The sequence below is a fragment of the Dendropsophus ebraccatus genome, chromosome 10 (genome assembly GCF_027789765.1).
Source record: "Dendropsophus ebraccatus isolate aDenEbr1 chromosome 10, aDenEbr1.pat, whole genome shotgun sequence".
NCBI lineage: Eukaryota > Metazoa > Chordata > Amphibia > Anura > Hylidae > Dendropsophus > Dendropsophus ebraccatus.
The window spans coordinates 18,867,924-18,895,488 of record NC_091463.1 but is presented as its reverse complement, the minus strand read 5'-3'; the positions used below and the strand labels follow the sequence as shown (position 1 = coordinate 18,895,488).

At 44.7% G+C, this 27,565-nt stretch overlaps 1 protein-coding gene across 4 annotated transcripts; it reads left to right on the top strand.

Moving 5' to 3' along the window:
• The first annotated feature begins 1,668 nt into the window (after positions 1–1,668).
• On the top strand, positions 1,669–27,565 carry TMEM268 (transmembrane protein 268). Of its 4 annotated transcripts, none has more exons than XM_069985844.1 (9): positions 1,669–2,014; positions 8,032–8,191; positions 14,422–14,519; positions 17,377–17,484; positions 21,270–21,419; positions 21,509–21,619; positions 23,672–23,743; positions 23,851–24,036; positions 25,454–27,565. In XM_069985844.1, the coding sequence occupies exons 2-9, from the start codon at positions 8,122–8,124 to the stop codon at positions 25,628–25,630; spliced, it is 972 nt and encodes a 323-aa protein (XP_069841945.1). In that variant the 5' UTR covers positions 1,669–2,014; positions 8,032–8,121; the 3' UTR covers positions 25,631–27,565. The 4 variants fall into 4 exon arrangements, with proteins under 4 accessions (XP_069841945.1, XP_069841943.1, XP_069841941.1 ...); XM_069985842.1 differs by lacking the exon at positions 1,669–2,014 and adding an exon at positions 6,222–6,306; XM_069985840.1 differs by lacking the exon at positions 1,669–2,014 and adding an exon at positions 6,313–6,428.

The following is a 27,565-nucleotide window of genomic DNA, read 5'->3' as shown; positions in this document are numbered from 1 at the left end:
GTGCCTGGGCCTCACTATCTGTGGTGAAAGTCCATTTAAAAGCTGAAAATAATGCTAGGGTTAGCTTTTACTCATCTCCCAAGCTCTAAATACTAATAAAGCAAGTACAAAATAAATTAATAATCTTGCTAAAATGAAGATTTTTGCAAACAGCAAAAGGTCTGTGCAGATCATAGTCACTTTTGTGAAAACTGGCTCCCCACCCTGGCCTCACCAACAACTAGGGGGCGCCTCACTGGTGAGGCCCGCCTCACAGTTTGAGAAGCACTGGATTAGAGGGTTACTGTCCTGACTTGTTCCTATTTTAGCGGCGGGATTTTATTGGTAATATTGTGCCTTTGTTTCACACCCGTACAATGCGGAGAATAGGAAGCGGCATCTGTGGGACGCTCTGTTAGATGACCGTCATTTTCTGTGTTTCAGATTTTTACAGATCTGTAAGATAAGAAGCAGTTCTAGGCAAATGCAATGAGCATCTGTGTGTTACCGGGGTATTAGAGGAGAAGAACAAATGCCCCTTGGGCTCCATTCAATGAGGATCATCGACATCCTGCTTCGGCATGTCCCTGGTTTTCCCAAAAATTAGACAGTGTTAATTTTTCCTCCCAAAGATGCGCTAGGTCTTATTTTCAGGCTATGTCATCTTTTTCTATGTAAAAAGAATTCACATGTCACATGGACAGCATGCGGCATGGTGGCTTCCGGCCACCAGGGGGAGCTCACCACAGCACACTCGTACAGCACAGCAGGGACAGCATACGGTATGGCGGCAGGCGATAGGATAATGGCAGACTGTGTGCAGCTCTACATCTGCTGGTACGGAACAATGGTGATGGCGGCAGGAAACAAGCCTCTTGATGCCTTGTCTGAACATTTACAAGTGATGGCCGCGGAAGGGAATGGCGGCGGGCTAAAAAGAATCACAACTGCATTTACAATCCTGATACTAACATCTTTCCTGCTGAGACAACTTCACTTGCAGAGGTGCAGCGGCCATCTCTCTGCTTTGGAGCCCAATACTCATGTAGAATATTGGTCCACATCAATGGTACTCTTGGTTTTGCATTGTCCAGACTGTAGAATGGAACTTCCATATGAACTGTACATTGTGCGTTCTGTAGCCACTAGAGATTAAGGGGCCTACTCTACAAGAACAGTGATTCTAGCTATGACCAAGCCCCCCCACCCCCATATAGTAGCTTTCCTTGGTTTGCCACTAGATACTCAAGTTTCTCCTAAAACTTGTGGTTTTCATTGTGCAGCCAGAAGATGCAATGTGGTGTTTGCATTGAACGGCCATCAGAGATTACTGGTTTGCATTGTCAGAGCGCCAGATATATGCAGTAACCCCCCCCCCACCCCCCCCCCCCCCCAGAGATTAGTGGCCACCATCATACAGTCACCAGATATCTGTTGGTTAGCCACCAGAGCTTTGGGGTTGCATTAAGTACACACCAGAGGCCTGGGAGCTGCCAAAAGTTCCCAAAAATGTACAATAAAACTTTTGCTGTGTTGCAGAATTGAGAAACTTTGGGCAGTGTAATAATGAAATAGCGGGATGGCGGTGACCACACTTCCTGGCAATCTCGTCTCCTAATGCAATGCACTTTACACTGGTAGAAAGAAGTCATTGACCCTTGAGTATGTGGATTCCTCTCCGGCTGCAGGGCTTAATCCTTTCCCATGTGCATTCCAAGGGGTCGGGGCCGATTCCAAGATCGATAAATTGCAGAAGAAATCTGAAAATTTGTGCTTTTTTTTTATTCCCCAATACTTATCATTGACCTCGAGCGAAAATACTTCCTGGGGTTGTTTTCTACATATTTGTACACTTTCACATGTAACTCTGATTCTATTAACACTAAGAAGCCAGACAGGAAGGAGGAGACACGGAGCGGTGTGAGAACACTAAGGAATCTCTGGGGGCAGAGTAATCGGGAAGACAGCACAGGAGAAGCCTGAAGTTCCACAAAGTCCCAGAGTATGAAGACCATGAAGAGTGGACTGCGTATAGGTAAGAGCTATAATTCTCCAATACAAGACTTACTCTATGGAACGATATAGATAACTAACTTACTATATGAGATGATATAGATGACTAATATACTATATGGAATTATATAGATTAGAGATGAGCGAGTAGTGAAATATTCACTGAGTAGTCACTGAGATTTGACTATTCAAATGAATATTCGATCCCATTATAGTCTATGGGACAAAAATTTGCAGCACTTGGAAATCCAAATTCGACCACTTGGAGGTCACCAAGTCTCCCATGAAACCTCCCTAAACGATGCCAACACCTCCGGAATGACACTGGGACATTAGGGGGAGCATGCCTGGGTGCACCCAACACCCCAAAATCGCAGTATAAACGCCTCTCTCCGCAGTTGCGAAGGAAAAATATTTGCGAACACTTTGCGAACGTTCACGGCAATGTTCACACATTTCCTTTGTATTTCTTGCGCAGCGTTACTTACATGATTCCAATGTGCGTCCGCAGAGCGTCATGTTATTCACGCGTATCACGTGTCATGTTGTATGAATGTTACTTGAACAGTATGTATGATGTGCCTTTTTCTAGGCTACTGGATCAGTATATATCAGGTGCCCTTAGTGGGCTACTGGAACAGTATATATCAGGTGCCCTTAGTGGGCTAAACCAGGGACACTATGAGTCACTTGTACACACAGGGTACTGGATTGAATACACCTGATTCTTGAATTCGAATCTTTCGAATACCACAATATCTCGATTGAATCGTACTCGCTCATCTCTAATATAGATGACTAATATACTATATGGAATTATATAGACGTCTATGTGGGGTGCAGCCTGTGTGCTATGGTACAAGGGGATGTAAACAGCTCCTGTCTACTGGTTCACGGGGTGCTTGGAAATCCAGGCCCCAGCCGAATCCACATTACTGAAACACCTCATCTCAGTTATGATTGGTTGAGGATCTATAGATTGGCATGGACTCCCCAATACGCAGGATACCAGACAATATGGTGGGTAGATAACTCCAGTCCTGGGGGGTTGTTGGAACTCCATTGGTCTCATGATAGATGCAATCTGTAACTAAAAAGTGGACTCTCAGGTTCAGCATGGTTAAAGGGGTTATCCAGCGTTAGAAAAACATGGTGGCTTTCTTCTAGAGACCGCACCACTCTTGTCTTCAGTTCAGGTGTGGTTGGCAATTATATCCATTCACTTCAATGGAACTACTTTTGTAATGGAGTTACAAAACCTGCACGCAAACTGAAGACAAGATTGGCCATGTTTTTCTAAGACTGGATAACCCCTTTAAGATTGCTTGGACCTTGCTTGTAACCCTATATTTGTTCCTTCTTGAAGGAAGTGCAGAAATTCAGTTGTATATATTGACTATTCACTTTATTATTCAAATCAGTCAATTCAACATAAAGTTAGAAACAAGATGGTATCTGATGGATTTTATCATTTATTTTTTTATTATGGAGGTTTTTTTTCCCTAATTCTTGTCTCCTTGAGAAAGATTTAAAATTATTCCATGCATTGTCTCATAATGTTGCAAGCGACGATACCAGACAACAGCCTGTGGACAAGAGTGGCACTGTTTCTGGGGAAAAATGAGATGTCACTAGGACATACTTAAAGGGTGATTTCTTTTTCCTTTTAATTCAACTGGTGTCAAAAAGTTATATAGATTTGTTATTTACGTATGTGGGGCACATAGGGCATCACTACTGTACTGGGGCACTGAGGGCACTATTACTGTATGTGGGAAACAGGGGGCATTACTAATGTACTGGGGCACAGAAGGCAATGCCACTGTATATGGGGCATTACTACTGTACTGGGGCACTATTACTGTATGTGGGCCACATGGGGCATAACTACTGTATGGGGTGCACAAGAAGCATTGTGACTATATGTGGATACAGGGGTTGCATAACTTCAATATGGGACACAAGGGGCATTACTATTGTACCAGGGCACTTTTCCTGTTTAGGGTGGCACAAGGGACACTATTATTATATGGGAAAGTCCAGGGGGCACTATTACTCTATGGGTGCACAGAGGGCATTACTACTGACTGGGGGACACAAGGAGCATTTCTACTCCATGAAGACCACAGGAGGCATTATTACTGTATGGTGACACAGGGGGGCACGCAGGGCATTATTACTGCATAATGGGCACAGGGGGGAATATTACTGTATGGGGACACAGTGTGGGAGTTGCATGGGCTATAGGGGGGCCTTATTACTGTATGGGGACAAGTAAGGACATTACATGGGGGTATGGGCCATTACTAATGAGTGGGAGTGCTGTTGGAGCATTATTTGTGAAGGGGTTCACAGTGGGGCATTATAAGTGAGTGGGCAGGGCAGTTGGGGCATCATTAGTAAGTAGGGGGCACAGTTGTTCCATTGTTAGTGAAGACATTATTACTGTATGGTACAAAAGAGAGGTAGCAAACTCTACAGAGACAAGTCGCAGTTGGGAGAAGTATATAGAGAAAAGGGAAAATGAGATGAGATGATGCCCCCTGTGAGTAACTGGATGTAATCACTATATGGACATTGTGTGGGGGTTAATAGTGGGTATATTGGTCTTTGCAGTAGGTGCAGTATATGTGGTCACAATGTGGAGTGATTATTTGGCCCTGCTATAGTGCTGCGTTTTATAGCAACACAATAAGTAAGTCATGCCATATTTTTAGCACTATAATAATACGCCATGCAATGTAAATGACAGGGTTATCGCTTGTAAAGAATGGGCTGTGGAGTAGATCTGATCAGTCATCTGCATGACCAGAACTTCTCCCTACATCCATGACCAGAACGAATAGCATTTATAACATTATTACACACTGAGTACTATGCTCTTATGTGTCCAAGTGATTCTCCAGGCAAATATCCAGAATTCCTGGAGTGGTCCATCTAATGTGAATAGTTATAGTCAGTCCCGTCATCCTGGCAATAGGATCTTGGTGGATTTTAGCCGATATTCCGCTACCGGCAGTAGTCATGGTGACGGATGTCGCAGTGACTTCTGAATAACGCAGAGGAAATGGAGGGGGGATGTAGTCTGAGATGATCCCTGCACTGTACAATGAAGTAAATGGAGTGGGCACAGCTATTGACGTCACTGACCAGTGTCTGCCCGTCTACTCTCCATTCTGCAGAAACAGGTTGTAAAAGGAAGTATGGACGAGAGTAAAGCCCATAGATAGCCCCTACACCTCTAATCTCTATTGTAGTTTGGAGTCATATAGCATGGGGTATGATGCACAGTTCCCAAATGCTGGGAAGGGGTGGCATTGCTCATGGGTGTAGGTTGAATTTGATGGGTTATAGGTTGAACTTGATGGATAACTTTATGAACTACATAGATCTGGGATGGGGAACCTTCGGCCCTCCAGCTGTTGCAAAACTACAATTCCCATCATGCCTGGCATGAAGAAGAAGGCAAAAAACCCAATGGCCCATGTAAGGGGTATAATGTCTTCCCGACTCCAATACGGTAACCAGAATAAATCCCTGGATCAACGTCTTAATCTAATACCCATAACTTTAATTATATGACTTGTAGAGACCCCATTCACAAGCATTGGATGTAGAACGTTTAGCTTGAGTTCCCTTATAGAATTCACCGTCCAAATCTGTGTGAAATCTGTTATGTATAACCAGGCCTAGACCCCCAATATGGCAGAGGAAAGCTATATATATATCTATTATAAAACCGTATGGAGCTCTGGGCCTGGCCCCATATACCCCGTGCTCCACTTCATCCGTAGATACGACACCTCAGAGACACGGCCTGTAATAAAATATATGGAAAATGTAATATATGGAAGAGGAAAAAGTAGAATTAAAAAAACGAGCTATAGATAAAAATACTCTAGTTGGCGTGACTATTTATGAGGTGGTATATTTATAGCGTGGCGGCACTTCTTTTTTTTCCATATCTATTTGTTAGGACATCTGGCGCTGAATTACCAGCCGAGGTGATGACAAATTGTCAGCAGGATTTACTAGCAGCTTCAGCATTTTAATTCTCTCCTGCGCTCCCCCAGAATCCTTTGCGGAGTGGGTAGTTGCCAGGTGATATAGCATTGTATGTGTCTGTGTTGTATCCTGTGACCAGCACAGGAGGATTACTGGCTGAACAGGGCCACCTGGTGACGACAGCAGCGGAGGGAGGGGACGGTGACGGTGCAGGCAGCGAGGGGTTACACAAGGGGAGGAGACCTGACTGGCCTGATAGCTAGAGAAAGTAAAAGGAGGAAGGCTACCGCACAAATGAGTATTCACACCGTATGTATATATAGAATAACAGAACGGGTTTGCTTCCTGTCTTGTGACTGTTACACAATGCTTGTGCAAATGGCTCAGGCTGCCCTGTGTTACACGTCGGATGAAGCCGCAGACGGCTGGATGTAAGTGCAGGTGGTTACGTAAGCCTTCCTTCCACTGCTAAGTTTTTCGCTACTTGTTCTTATTCAGCACAACTTTAAGTTCTTTCCGGCTGACATAAAAACTACAACTCCCAGCATGCCGCTGTGAGTTCTAGTCTTACGACAGCTGGGTAACCGCAGGTTAGAGGCCAACGCTGTAGAGGCTGCTGTAATACCGTATACTGTGCTTTACCCTTAACCCCCTCTATCTGTGTATTCGCCTCTTGTTTCCTGAACTTGCTTCTTCTTGTATAGAACCTGATACCCCAGAAGGGACAACGTTTTCTTTCATGTTAACAAAATTTTCGATTCTTTGTATACGGTATTATTAAGATGGACCTTAAGTGTTGAAGTGTTGATGGACAGCTATGTAGTATATAGTCTTCTGTACATATCTATACACTTCATTCCCACTTTCTGTGGTGTAAATATTATATGTAGATAGATAGAGAAAGAAAGAAGAGGAAGACGATGAGACGGGGGTAAAATAGTAGGAATCAGTCCTTGTATGTCTGCAGGGGGGGACAGGAATAGATGGCGGTGCATTAGATAATCATTCATCAATCAGATACAAAATGTAGAGAAAAAAAGTTGTTGTGGATGGCAGCACTTTTATATATCGAGAAATAGAAAAAAAACATGGCTGCTTTTCTCTAGAAACAGCACCACTCTTGTCTCCAGTTTGGGTGTGGTATTGCAGCTTGGTTCCATCAAAGTAAATAGAGCTAAATTATAATAACACACGCAACCTAAGGGCAGGGGTGGCGCTGTTTTTACATGAAAGTAGCTTTGTTGTGTGTATTTTTTAGAAGAATTTTCTCTGTATTTGTATCCATACAAAGTACAACAAGATGCAATGAAGACTGACCAATGTGTATGTTGTATTAAGGTGGATGGAACTGAGTTGTAATACCACACACAGCCTGAGGACAGATGTGGCGCTGTGTTGTTTGATTCTAGAAAGCTGAAGGTGAATGGAGAAAGGTTTAGAGTAGGAGAAAAGAATAGGGGTCATCACAGACGGAAAAGATCTGTCAGCTGGTCAGTTCTATCACACGTTGTCCTTTGATGTGAGGGCTTTCGGACTCTTTGTCATGGATCATTGCAACTTAAAAGGGTCGTAAAGGTTGATGTCAACATGGTGGAAGTGTGGGGGTCCCTGAGGCTCCATATTTTGGATTTAAAGGCACTTCATGTGGTGCCATATGCTGCCATATTGTGGATCTATTTTCCCCTAGAAGCAATACTTTAAGGAGAGAATAGGTCCATTAAATGGCATCCAGTGGAGCATGGAATAACTCTATATGATGTATGATACTGTGGGACACTAGAGGCAAAGGCCACATAAAAGTCTTCATATGTCATATACGGCTTCATATATCTGTATCCATATACCTTACCCCAAGGTCTAAACAGACATTACGGACCCCTGGCAGGCCTATGGGACTAGCTATTAAATGGCGGAGGTCTCAACAGGTCACTTTGTAATCCAAGTTGGCCTCCGACTAGAGAATAGTCAGTTGGATTGTGGGTAATAACTATATACTTGTTCTAATGCTAATGGATATCCTCTGTGCAATGACAGCTTTCCTACCGGAACAGGAATGACCCTCGAAGGACTTGATTTCTGCTGAGACCAACAACCGTCTTCCCATTGGCCACTACTAATGGTACCATGAGCAGGACTGATGGGGGCGAAGGTCCTGGAATTGACAACCCAGAGCCAGTGGTCACTTTACATTCAGGTGAGAGACGTGATGTGTGTATAGGATGACAAAATGCCGGCTCGGTGTCATTCTTTATAACATAACGGCCTGCTGGAGAGTAAGAAAATCAATACTTCCAACAACATCAATTTCGGCTTTTGTCAGTCATTGATGCCGCCAGTCACAGGGAATTAAACTCCTTGGTTGGCTGGAGATGGTACAGAGTCATTATTCTCACTTATTGCGGCCTCCCCACCAGGCATGTCATCATTAACTCCCCAGATAATCCTTGCTTCTTAAAGGGATCCTGTCACCACATATAAGGCCCCCGAAACCACCACCATGATATAGGGCGGTAATAGGTTGCTAAAGATTTTACTCTCTAACAAGAGGAAGTGTTCAGCTAATCCGGCAGACATTGTGGTTCTGAATAATTGTGCTTATTCCGTAGCTTCAGCCAATTGGGCCTGGCAGGCCTCCATAACAAGTGATCTCAATGATCGCCACCAGTTTACTGATCTCCACTATGTTCACACATAACATTTAATGCGCATTGTATTAGTCACAAGTAGCACAAGGTGCGATAAAATATTGAGATTGTTTGCTGCAATTCTGTCAAAATCATGGCAAATTTTACAGCAAAATTGCATATTCATGGCAAAATAGGGCTAATAAACGTGCATTAAATGTTGTGTGAACATGGCCTCATTTCAATCAATTACAAGAAGGGCTGCATGAACAATTCCTAGATTGTCTGTGTGGCCCTTTAAAGGAGAAGGAAAAGAAAATCATTACGGGCAGGGGGTGGGGGAAATAAAAAAAGCCAATATGTTTACCACTCCTGGAGCCTGCGCTGCATCGCATCACGGAGCTCCCGGACCCCGCTGGCTGACATCTTCTCCTGGGTTCCAGGTATGTCACTCGACGTCACAGACAGGTGGGATGTAGCCTGCTCAACCAATCAGTGAGTGCAACTGTGTCCCACCCCAGCCACTGACTGGCTGAGCTGGGGTTCCGTCAGCCTGGTTGTGACATGGTCGGCTGGGAGCTCAGAAGATAGCGGCTCTGTGCGGACACCGGGACAGGTAACTTTAATTGTCTGTAATGAATTATCCCCCCCGGACTTCCCCTTTAATTTTATTGTTGACTACTCAAGGCAATGTTTAGTCACCATTCAAGCGTGTTTTCATTCAGCAGTGGATACAGTCCAGTTATTAGGAACAATTGAACCTGTAATTACTTATTTGCCTGATAAGACTGGACATTGAAGATTTTGCTTCCTAAACACTTTTGGGTGTATCTTTAAATGTAATAAATCACAAAAATTTCCTTAAAATTATCCTAAAATGTAAAAAAAATACCACAGCACTCCTTCGGTCCAAAATTGGACTTAACAAATGTAAATATGAAATAGAAAAATGGATGAAACAAAGTTACCAGTCCCGTAGTCCACCAGAACTAAAGTCCATGTAATAGAAAAAAGGTAATAGCATCCAGGCATTAATATATATATTTTCAGGCAGCCCATGTATTGTCCACAATTTATGTGCTGTTATGTAATTTGCAGGCATGAGTTACTTGCATTTAATTGAAGTTACAACTTCAGTGGAATAGTTGCAGACTAGGCACCTAGACATGTCTGGACGCTGCTGCAGAGGCTGTAAAAATCTCATTGCAAACATTCTGCAAGTTATTTCAAAGTTAGGCAGCTATAAACTACTCCAGTGCATTCTGATAGAGCTAAAATGTCTCGTCAGTGTCTGAACAGTCGTGATACCTTCTGTTATATTTGTGGAGAGTACATGGTTAAGCCTCAAAGACGCACCATGACAGTTCTCATCATGAAAGCCTATGAGCTGTACTTTGCATGTGTGATCAAGATAAATCCTGGGCTCCTCACATCTGTGCGAGATGTGCAGCTTGGCTGAGAGGTTCTCCCAGGCCGCGCACGCCTGACATCACCATTCCAGGTTTCCGGTCAGACTATGGGTAGCTGGTAATCGGAGGGAGTGGCATCATCAATAAACTCTGGTGGCACACGCACGTTGAGGAACTGAAGCCAATGGGACACTCAATGAGCGTGCGCCCTTCCTCCAGCCTACAGCACCTGTGCTACTGGGCATGGGCGGCCTGGGACACAGCAATGACGACAACATTGAGTAGGAGGCCATCCAGCAGTAAATATGCATACAAATGAAGGAGGAGGAAGTAGTGGTAAGGCATGACAAAGTGTGGCACAAACACCAAGCCACTTCTCTTATTTGACTCCTGATTTCAGTGAGAGACCCAAGATTGCTCAGAATCTACTGCACGGACACATTCACTAAATGTACCACGCTCACATGAGGCCAGCGACCTACAATACACTGTCAGCACTTCGGGTCCGGTCCGGGTGTTCACAGATTGCCTTTCAGCTATGAGACCAGTGCTACATGATGACACGCAGAGACATGGAGCCTAGATGAGGCAGCCAATAAAGATGTTGCAGTCAATGGGTCAGAGATGGGGGAACGCTGCTAATTCAGACTTTGAACCATGTAAAATGCAAAAATGGAGAAAAAGAAGCGGCTGCACCTCACACCTATGGCTGACACTAATGCTACATTTAAAAACCAACGCCAGAATGTTGGTATATATTTGATCAAATTATATTGCCTCATGTACCACGTGCAGGTCTTCTTTTTTTACTGTAGGGACTCTGCACACGGTACATGAGGCAATATAATTGATCAAATTATATATCATTTAGCTGAGAGGCATTAGTGTCAGCCATGATTGTGAGGTGCAGCCACTTCTTTTTCTCCATTTTTGCAGACTCTAAACCATCTATGTCTATTGAGCCTCAGCGTATAGCACAGCCAGAACTAAATGACCTGGTTCAGGACTTACGTTTGTCAAAAAAAAAAGCAGAATAACTGGCTTCAAGGATGACATCTGCCGTCACCAGGTACAAACGTTTCTGTTACCAAGACAACTCGACACAATTTGTCGAACAAGTTGACGACAGGGGCCTGAGAAAATTGCTTGGAAATAATTTTAGGATGTTTTCGAGAATTTACTGGCAACTATCGAGCACCGATTGGTTGGCAACCTTCTCAGAGCTTACAAAGGGATGAAGCGCGTTTTGAAGAACCATTTTCTGCATTCACATTTGGAATTCCCCCCTGGAATCCATCAATGCTAGCTTACTATTGCTGGACACCAATACTGGAGGCACAGGCGCTGAGTACAAAAGAAAATGAGCAGCAAAACACTTTTGTTTCAGTGAAACCAGTGCTGCGGGTATCATGTAAATGCTTCATAACCAGTAAAACTCAAATGGGTTTATCATAATCCCCTCAAATTTTCGAGGAAGCAAAACTTTCAAAAAAATGTGTTGTCCAGTGTAATCGGCCCATGTGAAGGTTTCTTTAGGCCCATGGTTCTGAGGGCTCACACTTCATTCACTCAGGACAGGTACACGTCAACTCATAGGGTATGTTCAACACTGCAGATTTTCTGCAACTGATCCACCTTTGTAAACAGGTCATCTGTTATAGTAATAGGTTATATTTGAGTTGTCCCTTATAGACCCTAGGTCATTGACTATAGAGCCACCTCTAATTGGAGTTGTGTTATGGAGAACCATTAGGGTCTAACATGATGTACCAACTTTAGGATCCTAAGATAGTCAGGTCTGCCAATCCAACACAGAAAATCTGATCCTCTGTTCTACTATCCCTTCGCTAGACATCTCATCATGTTTTGTCCAGAATCTTCTTCATTACTTCATGAAGGCTGAACCCACTGTTTTCAACAAGACTCATTGACTGTCTATGTGTATGGGTGGAGGCCTTCGGACTCTGCCCCAACAGATGATTTTGTGGGAGTAAAGGGGCGGGCATGTTGACCCTTGTTCCTCCAAGGAGATAATCTGCTTCTAGTGCTGTCCAGAAAGGGCAGTGGCTCTTCCTAACCAGGCCACATGAATGCTTGGTCAAGTAAGCGTTCATGTCAAGAAAGTAAATGGGAGAGAGAGCTGTCAGCTGAACAAACAGCCATCAGCTATTGGAAATGTATGGACACCTTTAGGCTTTGTTCCCACATATACAGTTTTGATGTGCTCTCTTGTTTACATAATTAGATTCTAATTATTATTTGATCTCTGCAATTCTGTTCAAATTGACTTTTGGGCTTTGCCATGTGCTCAGCATTACCAGACTTCATTATGTGATCAGCTTTACCGGGCTTTATCATGTGATCGACATTACCAGGTTTAATCATGTGCGCAGAATTACCAGGCTTCATCATGTGATCAGCATTACTAGGCTTTGTCACGTGATCAGCATTACTGAGCTTGTTAAGGGGATAAGCATTACTAGGCTTCATCATGTGCTCAGCATTACCAGGCTTCATCATGTGCTCAGCATTACCAGGCTTCATCATGTGATCAGGATTACCAGGCTTCATCATGTGATCAGCATTACCAGGCTTCATCATGTGCTCAGCATTACCAGGCTTCATCATGTGATCAGCATTACCAGGCTTCATCATGTGCTCAGCATTACCAGGCTTCATCATGTGATCAGCATTACCAGGCTTCATCATTTGCTTAGCATTACCAGACTTCATCATGTGCTTAGCATTACCAGACTTCATCATGTGCTTAGCATTACCAGACTTCATCATGTGCTCAGCATTACCAGGCTTCATCATGTGCTCAGCATTACCAGACTTCATCATGTGATCAGCATTATCAGGCTTCATCATGTGATCAGCATTACCAGGCTTCATCATTTGCTTAGCATTACCAGACTTCATCATGTGCTTAGCATTACCAGACTTCATCATGTGCTCAGCATTACCAGGCTTCATCATGTGCTCAGCATTACCAGACTTCATCATGTGATCAGCATTATCAGGCTTCATCATGTGATCAGCATTATCAGGCTTCATCATGTGATCAGCATTACCGGGCTTCATCATGTGCTCAGCATTACCAGACTTCATCATGTGATCAGCATTATCAGGCTTCATCATGTGATCAGCATTATCAGGCTTCATCATGTGATCAGCATTACCAGGCTTCATCATGTGCTTGGCATTACCAGGCTTCATCATGTGCTCAGTATTACCAGACTTCATCATGTGATTGGCATTACCAGACTTCATCATGTGATTGGCATTACCAGACTTCATCATGTGATTGGCATTACCAGACTTCATCATGTGATTGGCATTACCAGACTTCATCATGTTATCAGCATTACCAGGCTTCATCATGTGATCAGCATTACCAGGCTTCATCAGATAATTTATAACAGAAAGATGAAGACCAGTAATGCCGATCACATAATGAAGCCTGATAATGCTGATCACATGATGAAGCCTGGTAATGCCGATCACATGATGAAGCCTGGTAATGCTGATCACATGATGAAGCCTGGTTATGCTGAGCACATGATGAAGGCTGGTAACACTGATCACATGATGAAGCCTGGTAACGCTGATCACATAATGAAGCCTGGTAATGCTGATCACATGATGGAGCCTGGTAATGCTGATCACATGATGAAGCCTGGTAATGCTGATCACATGATGAAGCCTGGTAATGCTGATCACATGATGGAGCCTGGTAATGCTGATCACATGATGAAGCCTGGTAATGCTGATCACATTTTGAAGCCTGGTAATGCTGATCACATGATGGAGCCTGGTAATGCTGATCTCATGACGGAGCCTGATAACGCTGATCCCATAGCAAAACACAGGCAAATAAACAAACAAAGACAAGAAAACTGCAAATGTGGGAACATAGCCGAAGGCCAGATTCATGCCTATTTTCCATTACACACTAGACACAAAGTGTGCCTGACATCCCCCAATTGACTTCAATAGGGTTCAAATGTATTTTTACTTGGTGTCTAGTATTTTTAACATAAAAAGCATCAAACAGAACCTCCAACCCAGGTGTGAACCCCGCCATATTGGAAATCCCTCCTACAGAGTTCTGTTGTCTGTGTTGCAGCAAACCATAGGTGTTGGACCGCCTGTATACCATACAAAGCGTATAGAGTATAATTTCTACTGCAGCATAAGATATAAGATCTCATAGTAATCCCAGCAATAAAACAACAAAGTCATTGGGAATTTTACACTATTGGTGGATTTACTCTGTAGTTTCCTTTATGGATTGCTGTGGCTTAGGATGATTGATTCATAGACTTGCTGTCCATCACAATCAATGTAGCTGTCAGTCTTTTATAGTTTATTAACCTCTTTCTGTGCAGGTCTTTATAATGGAAGATTATTGACGGTTCTGCCCTATACATCGAGAGTTGAGCAGACTGAACAATGCCTCCAGAGGCTCCAGGACTGTGGCATCCAGGTACTACATCCCTATCTGACATACAACCTGTAATGCTGCCATATTGTAGCTGCAGATAGATGTTTACTGTTCTCTGGTCACCAGTATATAGATGAGACAATAGCTGCTCAGCCTCCCCCTCCCCTGTACAAAATACTTCTGTACGGGTCACCGAGGTCACAGAGCATGCTTACAAATAGGGGCTAGAGATGTTCATTGTGGCCATGTCCATGGATCCTTCAAAGTAACTGCCATCCTCTGTGTGGTACTCCTGCCAGTAGTTGAGATAGCCAGTGACGCCAATTCTGTGGTGTACGGCTAGTGGTGGTAGTGTCATGATGCCAGTGCTAGTCCAACACACAGGTGTGATGTTGGTACCTGTTTTGTATGTCGCCGGTAGTGTTCCCCTAATGGTCGGTAACCTGCCGGTTTGTTGCGAGTCCCTTGTGCTCTTGTCATGGCAGTCCTGAGTGGCAACTGACCCACCCAGACTGTTGGTACCGCCACCCACAGAAGGGGGAAAAATAATCCAAGGTGTGCTGTGCTGTGTTGTGTGTATAGGTTCACATTTAGATTCTGTCTGACCACCTTCTGCAACCTGGTATTGAACAACCTGTCCCAGTAGGGTAGTACAATCCCCAGCCGTGGTTATTTGGGTGTAGCTAGGTGTCCTAGGTTTCCCAGTTACCTTTGCGCGATAGGATACGTGGCCCTTCTGTACTGGCTGCTTTGGTCTATTCAGGCTATCCTTTCAGGATACTGCCCTGCACTTTTAAGACATGTTACTGGTGTGGGTCAGGGTATTCCTTGGTGACTCCTCTACCTTGTGTGTGCTTAGCACTGCATAATATAAGTGGCTGTTTGTATAGAAGAACTGTTGGTCTCTAGTTGCATCTGTTTACTTCGATAGCTAGACTCAAGTAACTGTGTCACTTTCTCCCACACAGAGCTAACTCCTCCTAGAGGGGGTGAGTGTATAGAGCAGAGAAAGAGAGAGCACCTCCTAGTGGCAGCATAGAACACATGGTACACACCTAAACATTAACCCATTACCTTCTTCAGCTGTGCACAAAAGAACATATAACTAGAGATGAGCGAACCTGGAGCATGCTCGAGTCCATCCGAACCCAAACTTTCGGCATTTGATTAGCGGTGGCTGCTGAAGTTGGATAAAGGCCTAAGGCTATGTGGAAAACATGGATATAGTCATTGGCTGTATCCATGTTTTCCAGACAACCTTAGAGCTTTATCCAAGTTCAACAGCCCCCGCTAATCAAATGCCGAATGATCTGGTTCGGATGGACTCGAACCCGAACCCTGTTCACTTATCTCTACATATAACCATAAGAGACACTGACACCTAGTGGGGAAACTGAAAATAGCTCATTCACCACTTAACCTGAGAGAAAGCTTTTTGACGGGTGCAAAGAACACTAACAGTGGGACACCACACTCTGGGTCTCTGGTCATGTCTGTTTTTTTTTAGGATTTATTGTTTTCCATGTATTCTGGAGGAATTGTCTTTAACACATTGATGTTTACTCGAGACCTTTAATGGCTCTTGTTCTGTTCTACTTGGTGACCATCTAAAGGGCCTGCTGTACCCAGGACATATGTAACCTTGGCCGGGGTGTAACTAATGCCCTGAGGGCTTCCAGCTAAATTTTTGATCTGTCCCCAACGTACAATCTTACATTGTGTGCTTGCTAAAATGGCTTCCTGATAAAAGTCACAAAAATAGATATGTTATGTAGATAATTCCACATACTGACACAGCTCTGAGGAATACTGGTTCTTATTGAGAAGACCTGGCAGGTGTATAGAGTCTAAAGACCCTATTACACAAAATAATTATCGTCCATATTCGGCCGTTACGGCCCATAATCGTTTTGTGTAATAGAAGACAACGATCAGCCGACATGAACGATGTCGGCTGATCGTTGCAGTCGTTTGTCTTTCAACTTGCTGTTGTCCCTATGTGGAATAGGATTCTGGACTCCCTAGTGTGAAACCACTCTTAAAGGGAATCTGTCAGTTCTATATCATACTGGGAACTCCATCATCAAGAAAGCATTGCTGAGCCACTGCATACATACCTCCTCCCTCCCCCACCTTTCCCAGGCATCATTATTGTCATGCACAGTGATGGAAGCCCTGTATGTATATTAATCAAGTCAGGGTTTTCCGAGCCACCTCCCACCCCCCGTGCTGCTGTGCCTTAGCAATGCTGCACAGCATGATATAGAACTGTCATATTCTATTTATGCGTTAACATAGGATAACACTGCAGATTTCATGCTGCGTAAATGAATGTTACTAAATGATTGAACACAATATCAAATCCACAGAAAACCTGGTACATAGGAGTGTACCGTGAAAAAAAGATTTGTGATGGGTCAAACATGTGTCAACAGGTGGCAGCAGAGAGACATTTTTCTTGTTGTCGCCCAAAAATCTATGTCGCCCGTCTATTATAGGAACCCACAATCATCAGACCCAAGTGGCCGCTGTGCTCTAGGGTTACCCAGATTAGAAAAACATAGCTGTTTTTTTCAGGTAAACAGCACCACACCTGTCTTCATGTCGTGAAGTGTATTACAACTCAGCTCCAGTCGGTTCAATGGAATTGGGCTGCAATACCACACACAAACTGAGGACAAGGGTGGCGCTGTTCCTGGATGAAAGCAGCTATGTTTATCTAATCCTAACCCTTTAAGTGTTCATTTTAGACACTGCGGTTTGTGTTACTATCTAACAATAGGCCATGAGTGGTGTCTCCTGTCTCTATGGGTAAATGGGTGTATGTATTAGACGTGGTTAGTAGCCATTATTGGGTCACAGTTAATGTTATCACCACTTTCCTTCTTCTCCTCCGCAGGTCCCAGTGGAGCAGTGTAAAGACTCCCTACAGATCCCGGCTCTCATCCCCGAGGTTCACAGATACATCTTCTTTAGCTCTAGAGGCTTTGTTATAATCCTGGCAATGGTAAGTGTCAAGTCTTTGTGCCTCTGGCGGAACAAAACTCAATTTTGTTGTTCAGTGAGAAACATGAAATGAGGAGCGGGAGCGTTCCCTCCAAGAAGATGAGAATAATGTGCACCGGCGATGAGCAGCTCTGGGCTCCGACATCAGAAGCTTCCTTTGTGTTCCGGCAATTGTAGCTGAATATTTATTTCTCATGTTCTGATCCTGAAATGACTCTCATCAGAGACCCGTTCTTTCATAATGCGGCCCCAATGGTGACCGGCTGATAGGGCTGGGGTCCGCACCCTGTACCCATGTTTCACCCCGCTGCATAGCCAATGGCTATCATACAATTCCGACTGGAAGTTGTTCCCCCTCTATCATGTCCATATGCTGTAAGAGGGACAGGGATAGACCTCATAAGGAAGCTCCTCTAAGTTGCTGCCGTGACTGGGGGTGCTTAAGTGGTATACAGCAGGTGGGCTCTGGTGTTTTCACTGGGGCACTTGTCATGGTGGCCAGGAGTGATGTTTCCCACCCCTGGACACACTGGCGTTGGGCTTCGTAAGGGTAGCACAATGTGTAGGTGCGGTGGAGAAATGAGCACAGAGTCCAGCACTTAAACAGAACGTGACTGTACTTAAGACAGGGGCATAACTTCCACTAAAGCAGTCATAGCGGCTGCTACTGGGCCCACTGCATCAGGGAGCCCTGTGCCCTGCTCCTGCAATACACAGGGCCCCCTCAACTGCCATCATTTGGATGACAGGGTTCTGCAAATGTCCCTCCTGACCACCACTTTCTGTTAAACAGTTATGACTACACTTTACGACTGTTACACTAGTTACACCCCTGACTTAAGAACCTCAGTGAAATCCAAGTTAAGGGAGTAAACAACTTGCTAGGTGCAGGTACAAGTATCCGTGGTGCTTAAGGTAATGACATAGATAAGAAGGTAGCAGGAGAAGAAGTGTAGCTTGACTTTAAAGAGGTATTGGGGGGGGGGGGGGGGGGGGGGGGGGGTATAGCTGCCTTGGGGACCTTGTCTAATTAGAAGTGTACTCTGCAAGGATAGTGTAGAGCGCGACTTAGTGTTTCTGTAGAAAATCCTCGTACTCACAGTTAGGAGAGAAAGAACTGGATAAAAGACCACCATTTCCCAAACCAGCCTATAGACTATCAGGTTTCGTAGTACGAGTCCCAGGCATGAACAACTGGGTGAAGCTAACTTCTCAAGATTACCCAAGGAGGTCAAGCAGTTACCTGTTGGATACTTCGGCCTAGACCCTTTGTCCTACTGAGGATCAATCACTTGGCTTTGCGGATTGTCCTGACGGTTAAGAAGGATCCCAGGTGTAGGCAAGGTTACCCCACCTGTGGGTTTAGCAGTGCATCTCTGCTTGGAAAGTCTCTCTGAAGGAAGACCTGTAGCTCTGTCTGTGTCTTAGGGTACTATTACACGGAACGATAATTGGCCGAATCGGCCCTTTTTTGTGTTGTGTAATAAACACAACGATCAGTCGATGATTGTTCTCATCCACTGATCATTGATATAGGTTTGGACCTATAGTTGTCGGGCGCCGACCGAGCATCACTACGTGTAATAACAGTGTGCGGCTAGCAATATGCAAAGAAGAATACATTACCTGTCCATGCTGCAGGGCTCCTCTTGGGCTCTGCTTCTCACTGGGTCCTGCGCACTCCAGCTTCAGAGAGGTCTGTCTGAGCTGACAGGCTGCTCAGCCAATCACAGGCCAGGACCGCCGTGGCCAGTGATTGGCTGAGCGGCCTGTCAGCTGAGACAGGCTGCTCTGGAGCTGCAGCGCACAGAACGCGGAGAGAAGCAGAGCGCAAGAGGAGCCCTGCAGCCTGGACAGGTAATGTATACAGTTTAAACAAGGGCTGCAAGGATATCGGTAACAATGTCCCTGCAGCCCTTGTTAAACGATTATCGGGCGGTGTAATAGCCCCAGTAAACGAGCGCCGATCTAGCAGATTGGCGCTCGTTTACAGTTATTATCGGGCCTCCATTGCACGTCTAATAGTACCCTAAGTCTCTCCACCATCCACTAGACAAAAGACCAAAAAAGACCCTCCCACGAGGAACTAACTGATCTATATATGGGTGACCGGGTCTAACCTCCTATTGGTGGGCCACATACTAGAGAGAGAAGAGGGAAGAAGTGTATTAGATGGGTTGTGTGTGAGGTACCTGCACCAGTGATTGGTTGAATAGAACAAACCAACAGTTAACCCTTTACCTTCAGCCATGCATACAGACAAATTGGGGAGAGTGGGAGACAAAGTGGTGATGGTGGCAATTAAAAAAGAATGATGATGATCTGTTCAGTAGAGATACACTAGGGTTTAAAGGGATTTTGCAGATGACAGCTCAAGCCTTCTGCTCCCCGGCGCTCACTTTCTGCATTTCCATCCGCAACATCAGTGACATCATGCAGCTGTGGGACAAGGTTTTGCCTGCAGGAGATGTTTAGGATATACATCCACCCCCTTCCATCTCGGAATGTATACTTCTGAGACATGTAAATACAAGAAGTAAGAGCCAGGGAGCAGAAGGCTTGAGCCGCTCCCATAAGAGTTCTGTTAAATGATTACGATTCTTTCAACAAGCTCTGCATTATATCTTATCAGAGAAACATGCCTCTTTATCTACTTATCAGGCTTCTTCTACTCCACTTTATTGTAAAAACTAGCTTCAAGGATTAATTCACTGAAGGATGAAGTTACACCTGCCCATAAAAGTCTAGGGAGAGGGGAGAGGAGACGTTAGCTAAAGAATGAGACAGAAACAGAGAGAGTACAAGGAGCAAAAGGGAGTTGAAGGCTCAAGCCATCTTTTTCTTCTTGGGGAAAAAAAAAACATTTAAACAATTACAAATTCTTCAATTAGCTCTACAGTATATCTTATCAGAGAAAAATGCCTCTTTAACCATATATCATGCTTCCTTCCTTCTACTCCACCTTCTAAACTCATTATTTACTGTAAAAAATAGCTCAAGTCCATCTTCAAGGATCAGTTCACTGAAGGATTAGGTTACAGCTCACAGGTAGGTTACTGCCCGCAGAAGTCTAGGGTGACAGGAGAGGAGAAATTATCTAAAGAATAAGACAGAAGCAAGCAGATGCTTCTCTAGTAAGTATTATTTCTGGCCCCAGTAGTGGATTCACTGCTCACACTGCTTAGTACAGCTCTCTAACGTCCTCCATGCTGCTGCTCCTTCTGGGCGTGCTCGATGGAGATATAGGGTTATTAGTATCTCCTTTTCTGTGTATGTGCAGTGTATGGAAGACATCATTTAGGTTAGGCTTCACCTACTAGCTAGGAAGACCTGAAAATTAGAGAAGAAGATAACTTAAGTCCGTCTTCAAGGATCAGTTCACTAAAGGATTAGGTTACAGCTGCCCAAAGAAGTCTAGGGTGACAGAAGAGGAGGAATTAGCTAAAGAATAAGACAGAAGCAAACATATACTTCTCTAGTAAGTGTTATTTCTGGCCCCAGTAGTGGACTCACTGCTCAAACTGCTTAGTAAAGCTCTCTAATGTCCTCCATGCTTCTGCTCCTTCTGGGGGGGTGCTATGGAGATATAGAGTTATTAGTATGTCCTTTTCTGTGTATGTGCAGTGTATGGGAGACATCATTGAGGTTAGGCCTCACCCACTAGCTAGGGAGAACTGAAAGTTGGAGATGGAGACTTCCCAGGGGAAAACTGGATAAGAATCTCGTATATACGTTATACTCCTCATGTACACAAATACATACAACATCACGTGTTTTGCCTTCTAGGTCATATATGCCTCCATTTGGATCAATCTCTACTCCACTGCACAGCTCTTCTCCGATGGCCATAGCTGGGTGACCAGTATACCTGTCACCATAACTGCTGCCGCTGTCACCGTTGTGGTCATCGCCGCCATCAACAAGCAGCAAAGGAAGGTTAGTCGCCCCTTAGTAATATTAGGGGGAAGGAGTGTTATATTTTACATCACATCAACATCACATGAATCCTCCCTCCATCATGGCAGATAAATGTCAACACCGATATAAGACTGGCAGCAGCCAACGAGATCTTCATGGAGTACAACGTCCTGCTGGGCCTCAGCGACCGATCAAGAAGTTGTCAGAGTGTTCCCTCCGTATCCTTTACACTAAAATCATAAATGCTTCAAGGAAATATAACCAAGTTCAAGTTGCCACTTCTACGCCGGGTCTGTATGCACTCCGAGCAGTACAAAAGCTGCAACACTGGCAGTCTTATGGGTCCATTAATGAAAATGTAGAATACTACCACCAATGGTTGTTTCAGGAACTGCAGGGCTGCTTAAACCGTGTTCCTGACACAGTAAGATTCTGCATGCAGCGTTACTGATACTGAGTCTGCCCTGATGTCTATTCTAATGCATGTTATCATAATGGTCCCCATACACCTTATACTTTAGTTGGCTGTATCGGCCACTCGCAGCAGGTTCGACCATTGGTATGAGGTGTATGGAGTAGAGATGTGTGCAACTCGAGCTTGCTTGTTCGGCAAAGGGTGTATCCATGTTTTTCTGGACTCTAGGGCTTTATCCAACTTCTTTAGCTACCGGTATTCAAATGTCAAACAATCGGCCTTGAGCATGCTTGAGTTGCACTCATCTCTAGTATGGAGTAGAGATGATCGAACACCGGAAAAAGTTAGGTTCTATAGAACTCGAACCTTGTCGAACTTTCCGCATTTGATTCCCGATGCCTTCCTGTTCCGTGGGGAAGGAGGAGACAGCCTGGGTACCGCCTGGAGTTCCGGGATACAGCCTAGGTTATAGGCTGTATCCCTGTTTTCCAGGCAGTGCCCGGACTGTCTCCTCCTTCCCCACAGAACGGGAAGGCATCGAGAATCAAATGCGGAAGGCTCGACGAGGTTCGAGTTCGATAGATCCTAACTTTTTCCGGTGTTCGATCATCTCTTGTATTGAACTCTCCTGACCGACCACCAAAATATAGTCAGTGGATACAGCCGTCGAGAGTGATGGAAAATCACTTTCCCACCCCTTTGTTCTGGGAGAGATAAGCCACAGTCAGAGCTGTCTAGCTGCAGCTTTACCCTCCCCATAGAGAATACAGGAATGCTTTGCCGTGCTGAATATTCCTGTGTATGAGTAGCTTCACATGTAAAGCATCAGCATTGGATTTCTCGCTGCAGTGAAATCCGCTGCAGATGCTTGCCCATTCACTTCAATGGGCTGACATGCAATGACAATCCCGCTGCGAGTATGTCAAACTCAGCACCATAAACCCCCGCTGCCCGGGAATATACTGTATCGGGTCCCGGCTCCGGCTTGCTTCCGGGGCTCCTGCCGTCTTCTGGTGGTCAGCCAATCAGTGTGCTGCCCCGCCGCTAGTGACACTGACAGCTTCCCCGAATCTAATGTCTATTATAATGCTAACATGCGTTAAAGCGAATGTACCACTTTGCCTAATAAATTTTTTTTTTATATGACCTGGTCGGGGCCAGACCAGCAGGAATCGGGCAGCAGTTTGAAATATGTGAGGTGCCACCGAGATCTACGCGCCAGCGCTGACCATGTTATATGAATAAAAATTTATTATCCAAAGTGGTACATTTAAAATAGACATCAGGGGAGTCTCAGTATCACTAGAACTGTTTGCAGCATCTGTGTAAGGACCAGGGTTTGAGCAGCCCTGCAGTTCCTGACACAACCACTGGTGGCAGCATGTCACCCCTTTTTGCTGCTGCTCAATAAAGAAATATTAAACCGAATCATTTTTATTTGCCGAAATACCCCTTTTAATACGCATATCCCTTTTTGCTCCGTTTTCTTATCCATATTTATATCTGTAGATTGCGGTTTGCGGTATATGGAAATAAAGTGAGATTTGTTATCCATATGCATACAATAATGTAATGGTAAGCGATAAAACTCCTAACTATTCGTCTCACTCTGGATATAGAATGTGAGATACGCCGTATAATACATATTCATTACTGGTAAACCTTGAGGAGATGTTTGCTTCCTTCAATGGCTGAGCAGCACTTAGCCAAGTAAATCATTCGGCAGAACGTGACGTCCCTGTAGATGATGGAGTCCGCCGCATGAGCTCAGCACTTAGGCTCTAATTCCTGAATGAATCATCCTGTTCATTTAACACAAACTGAACGAATATATTTCCTTTAATTCACCGTCCAGCTCTGCTTCATATATTTCCATTTGTGGGGCTGCCACCAGAGACTCTCCCAGCGACTGGCCAATATGAGCGAGGTAAGGAGAAGAGATATAGGGCTCCCCGTCCTGCCAGACGCCTGACACAATGGATGGTTGTGATGGAGAACTAGCTGTTTTTTCTATTATGTCTTTGTTATATGCAGGATGACCTCAGAAAGTTCCTGGGCCAGCTATTTATCTTCATAGAAACCCCTGCTGACCCCACATTGGCACAAACTAATCATGGGGACAATACAACGGAAGAGAGCCCCCTGCTGGCCAGTGGTTCCCGGCATAAACCTGTTCTGTGCAACAAGAAGATTCCACTTGTTCTGCGGAGTCATCCAGAAGTGAGTGAAACTGAAATGTAGCATTAATGAAGCAGTGTTGACGTCAAACAACTTCCCTCCATGTGATAGCCTATGTGGTTCCTAACATTTCTGTAAATCACTTCATTTACCAAAATTGATCCAGGAAAAAAAGTCCTAAAGTCTTGGCCACTAGATGTCTCCCTTTTTATGCATTCAGGTGTCCACTGCTTGTTGTTAGGGAAATTTTGTCTCTAGTAACAGAGAGACCAGGACAGAACACAGGAAAAGGGGGGATTAGCATCTGCAATGTGCAGGAGAGGGGAGAGAGCCGGGGCTGTATATCTGCTATCTTTGAGCCTGGCTGCCCCTCCAGAGGATCCTCACTGTCCCTGAAAGGTAAATAAAAATGTACCCGTCATTAATAAAAACTTGAGAAATGTCAAAAGTTTTGATCGGTCAGAGTCTCACAACTGGGGAGATGCATGTGGTAGAGGGCTTCGCTTCCTCACTGTCAATCATCTCCATTCGTTGATCCCATAGACTTATAATGGAGCTGCCTTTTTTTAAATGGCAGGTGCACAGTAAAGTTATTGTCTATCTGCATAATAGGAGATAACAAACTGGGACCCCCCCACACACGCACACCCACCCACTCAGTATATGAGAACAGAGGTCACCCCAGTGGAGCGGTGGTGCATATGCCACCCTGTTTATTTACTCTGAGACTTCCTAATATTGGAGGTGCCATAGAATAGAATAGGGGCCCAGCACCATTTACTTGGGGACCTATGACCTCCATTATCATTATCTATGTGGGTCCCAGTGGTCAGACCCCCAGTGATCAGCCATTTATTACCTACCCTGAAGCATAGCCCCATTAATAGAGACATTTTACAGGGAGAGGATGATGACTATTAGTAACCATAATACACTGACATCTGCTATACCCTGTTTAAAAAGTTTGAAACTTTCGGCTCATTCTAGAGATTGGCAGAAGTGCTGAGCTGAGCGCTTCACTCCAGGAGACAGACACTAAGTCTATGGAGTCCTGCAGTAAGCGGGGGGAATAAAATAGTTCACATATCCTTATACCCCCTATATAACCAGAGGTAAACCACTAGTGCTGACCAATCCCAGCCTTCCGCATCAGTGTATAAGGTTATATATAGGACTCTATTATGCAGTATTAGTGATCGTATGACGGCATGCCATTAGCTCTAATGGTGCTTGGCGGTGGCCTGTAACCAGAGGCTGCGGGGGACCGGGGTGCGTGACATAGCCTTGGTTAAAGTGATAATGTGCAGTATATTACTGTGCCTTGTAAACCTCAGGCTGTGAGTTGTAGGTTGGGCACGGCAGGGGGGGTCTCATAGCTCGGCTGATCCTGTCCTAGAAAAGCACTGCATATGTTTTCCTCACGTATAAAATCTCATTGGAACTAATGTCGTCTCTCTAGGTGATGGCTCGGCAGCTCCTGATAATAGCCAGCGCATGTTACGTGCGTCTCCTCACCTCCGGACAGCTGCCGCGGGCCCATGGCGCAGGTCACACCGGGGTCCTCGATGTACCGTGTCCTTGTCAGTTCATCGAGTGCAGCATCATTGCCCCCGGCCCATGCTTCCCATGTCTGTAGGGGAGGAAAAGAAAATCGGAACAAGCGCCTAAGGATCTCCATGGAGTCCGATGTCCGTCCTAGGGACGGCGGCTCTATATACAGATCATCCAGCCTGGACGACCAATTGTGAACTTAAATGGCGGCTGCTGAAGAGGAGGGAAGGAAGGTTGTGCCGCGACTTGGAATGTTTACAATGACGACGAGAGCCATAATGACTGGACGTGAACAAAGACAAATCCTTCTTCCCATTGGAGGAAGATGCCAAGAGACATGTAAAACATGGAGGGTAACTGGCTGCATTGACCAGAACAGAACTTTACCCCTTATACCAGATGTCTCCAACATGTGACCCTCCAGCTGGTAAAAAAAACTACAACTAGTGGCTGTCCGGGCATGCTGGGAGTTGTAGTCTTGTAAGAGCTGGAGACCATTGCCTTATACTCTAGTGTCATGATAAACTGCTATCTGTGCTGCCTCCATTGCCCCTAGTATTGCTGCTGTAAGTAGGTAATTTAAAGGATTATTCCCATTTTGTAAACGTGGCTTCCCGGTCCTCTTTGGCCACCAAGCCAAAAGCATCACCACCACTTTTGTCATGGAGGCGATGGTGCACTCGCAACACTATAAACTTTGGGTGGGTGAGGATGTGATACTCTAAGGGGATGGGGCAGTGTACAGGTAATAGAGGAGAAGGAGTTTTAAAGGGGGAGTTCAACAATAGAGAATTCATAACTGCTCTCTTCCAAAAGCAGTGCCCCGCCTGTCCTCAGGTTGTGTGTGCTATTAGTACCTGACTCCATTCACTTCAATAGAAATTAGCTGCCAAACCCAAACCGAGGATGAGTGCCGCTGTTTCTGGAATAGAGCATCTATGGATAACCTATACAAAGGACAACACAGAGCAGTACAGCCACACGGTGATACGGACACCTCCACAGTGTCACGGTGCACGAGGTACCATTTTAGATCATTTCTGCTACCTCCTAAATTGGCTCTCTAGACAAAGTGTATTATTTTTCTAAAAACACAGCTACTCTCTTGTAAAAAAACAGTGTCACCCCTGTCCTCAGGTTGTGTGTGGTATTACAATTCAGTTCCATTTACTTCTATGAAACAAGAGTTGCAAAACCCCACACCGAATCTGAGGACAAGAGTGGAGCTGTTTCTGGGAGAATGTTTTTTTAAGACTGGACAACCCCTTTAAGTCGGCCATACACATTAGAGCAAAGGTGTCAAACTGCAGCCCTCCAGCTGTTGCAGAACTACAATTCCCATCATGCCTGAACAGCTAAAATTTTGGCTTTCCAGGCATCATGGGAACTGTAGTTTTGAAACAGCTGGAGGGCCGCAGTTTGACCCCCTGCATTAGATAAGTCAGTCAACGTCCATCTAAGGGTGGTAGCAGCCTTGGTTTGAGCTTATGGTATCAACTAGATTTGCTGCTGCTATACAGTCCAAATCTAGGGGCAATGCTGCTAACACCCCTGTAAGAGCTCCCCAATAAAATCCTGACATGTTCAACCCCTTAGGGACCCATTTTGGGCCTCATCGACCAAGCTAATTTCTTGTCGCCTCCCAGGAGCCATAACTATTTTTGCCATATGAGGACTTGTTTTCTGCAGGACAAGTTTCATTTTTATTGGCACCATATTGGAGTTAATGTAACTGAATAACTTTTATTAACCCCTTTTTTATTGGGGGGGGGGGGGTAGCAGAATGGAAAAAATGTAATTTATTTTTTATGCACATTAAATGTATGCTATTCAGTGCGTGTTATACTCTCTGGGTCACTATGTATACGGTAATATGAAAGAACTATACAAAATGTAAACGTTATAGTAGTTAAAAATAACTTGACATGTGATCAGGCACGTCAAAAATTATTACAGCGAGTCTTGCTCCACTCACATCCACTTGTTTTTTTAAATGACAGGTACTCCAAGCGTTGGTACT

Bases quoted from the DNA above. Each gene is read 5' to 3' on its own strand.
- TMEM268 (XM_069985844.1), top strand. From the start codon at position 8,122: ATGAGCAGGACTGATGGGGGCGAAGGTCCTGGAATTGACAACCCAGAG. The intron at 17,485-21,269 runs GTAAGTGTCAAG...TTTGCCTTCTAG, and splicing joins TTGTTATAATCCTGGCAATG to GTCATATATGCCTCCATTTG. The intron at 21,420-21,508 runs GTTAGTCGCCCC...CCATCATGGCAG, and splicing joins TCAACAAGCAGCAAAGGAAG to ATAAATGTCAACACCGATAT.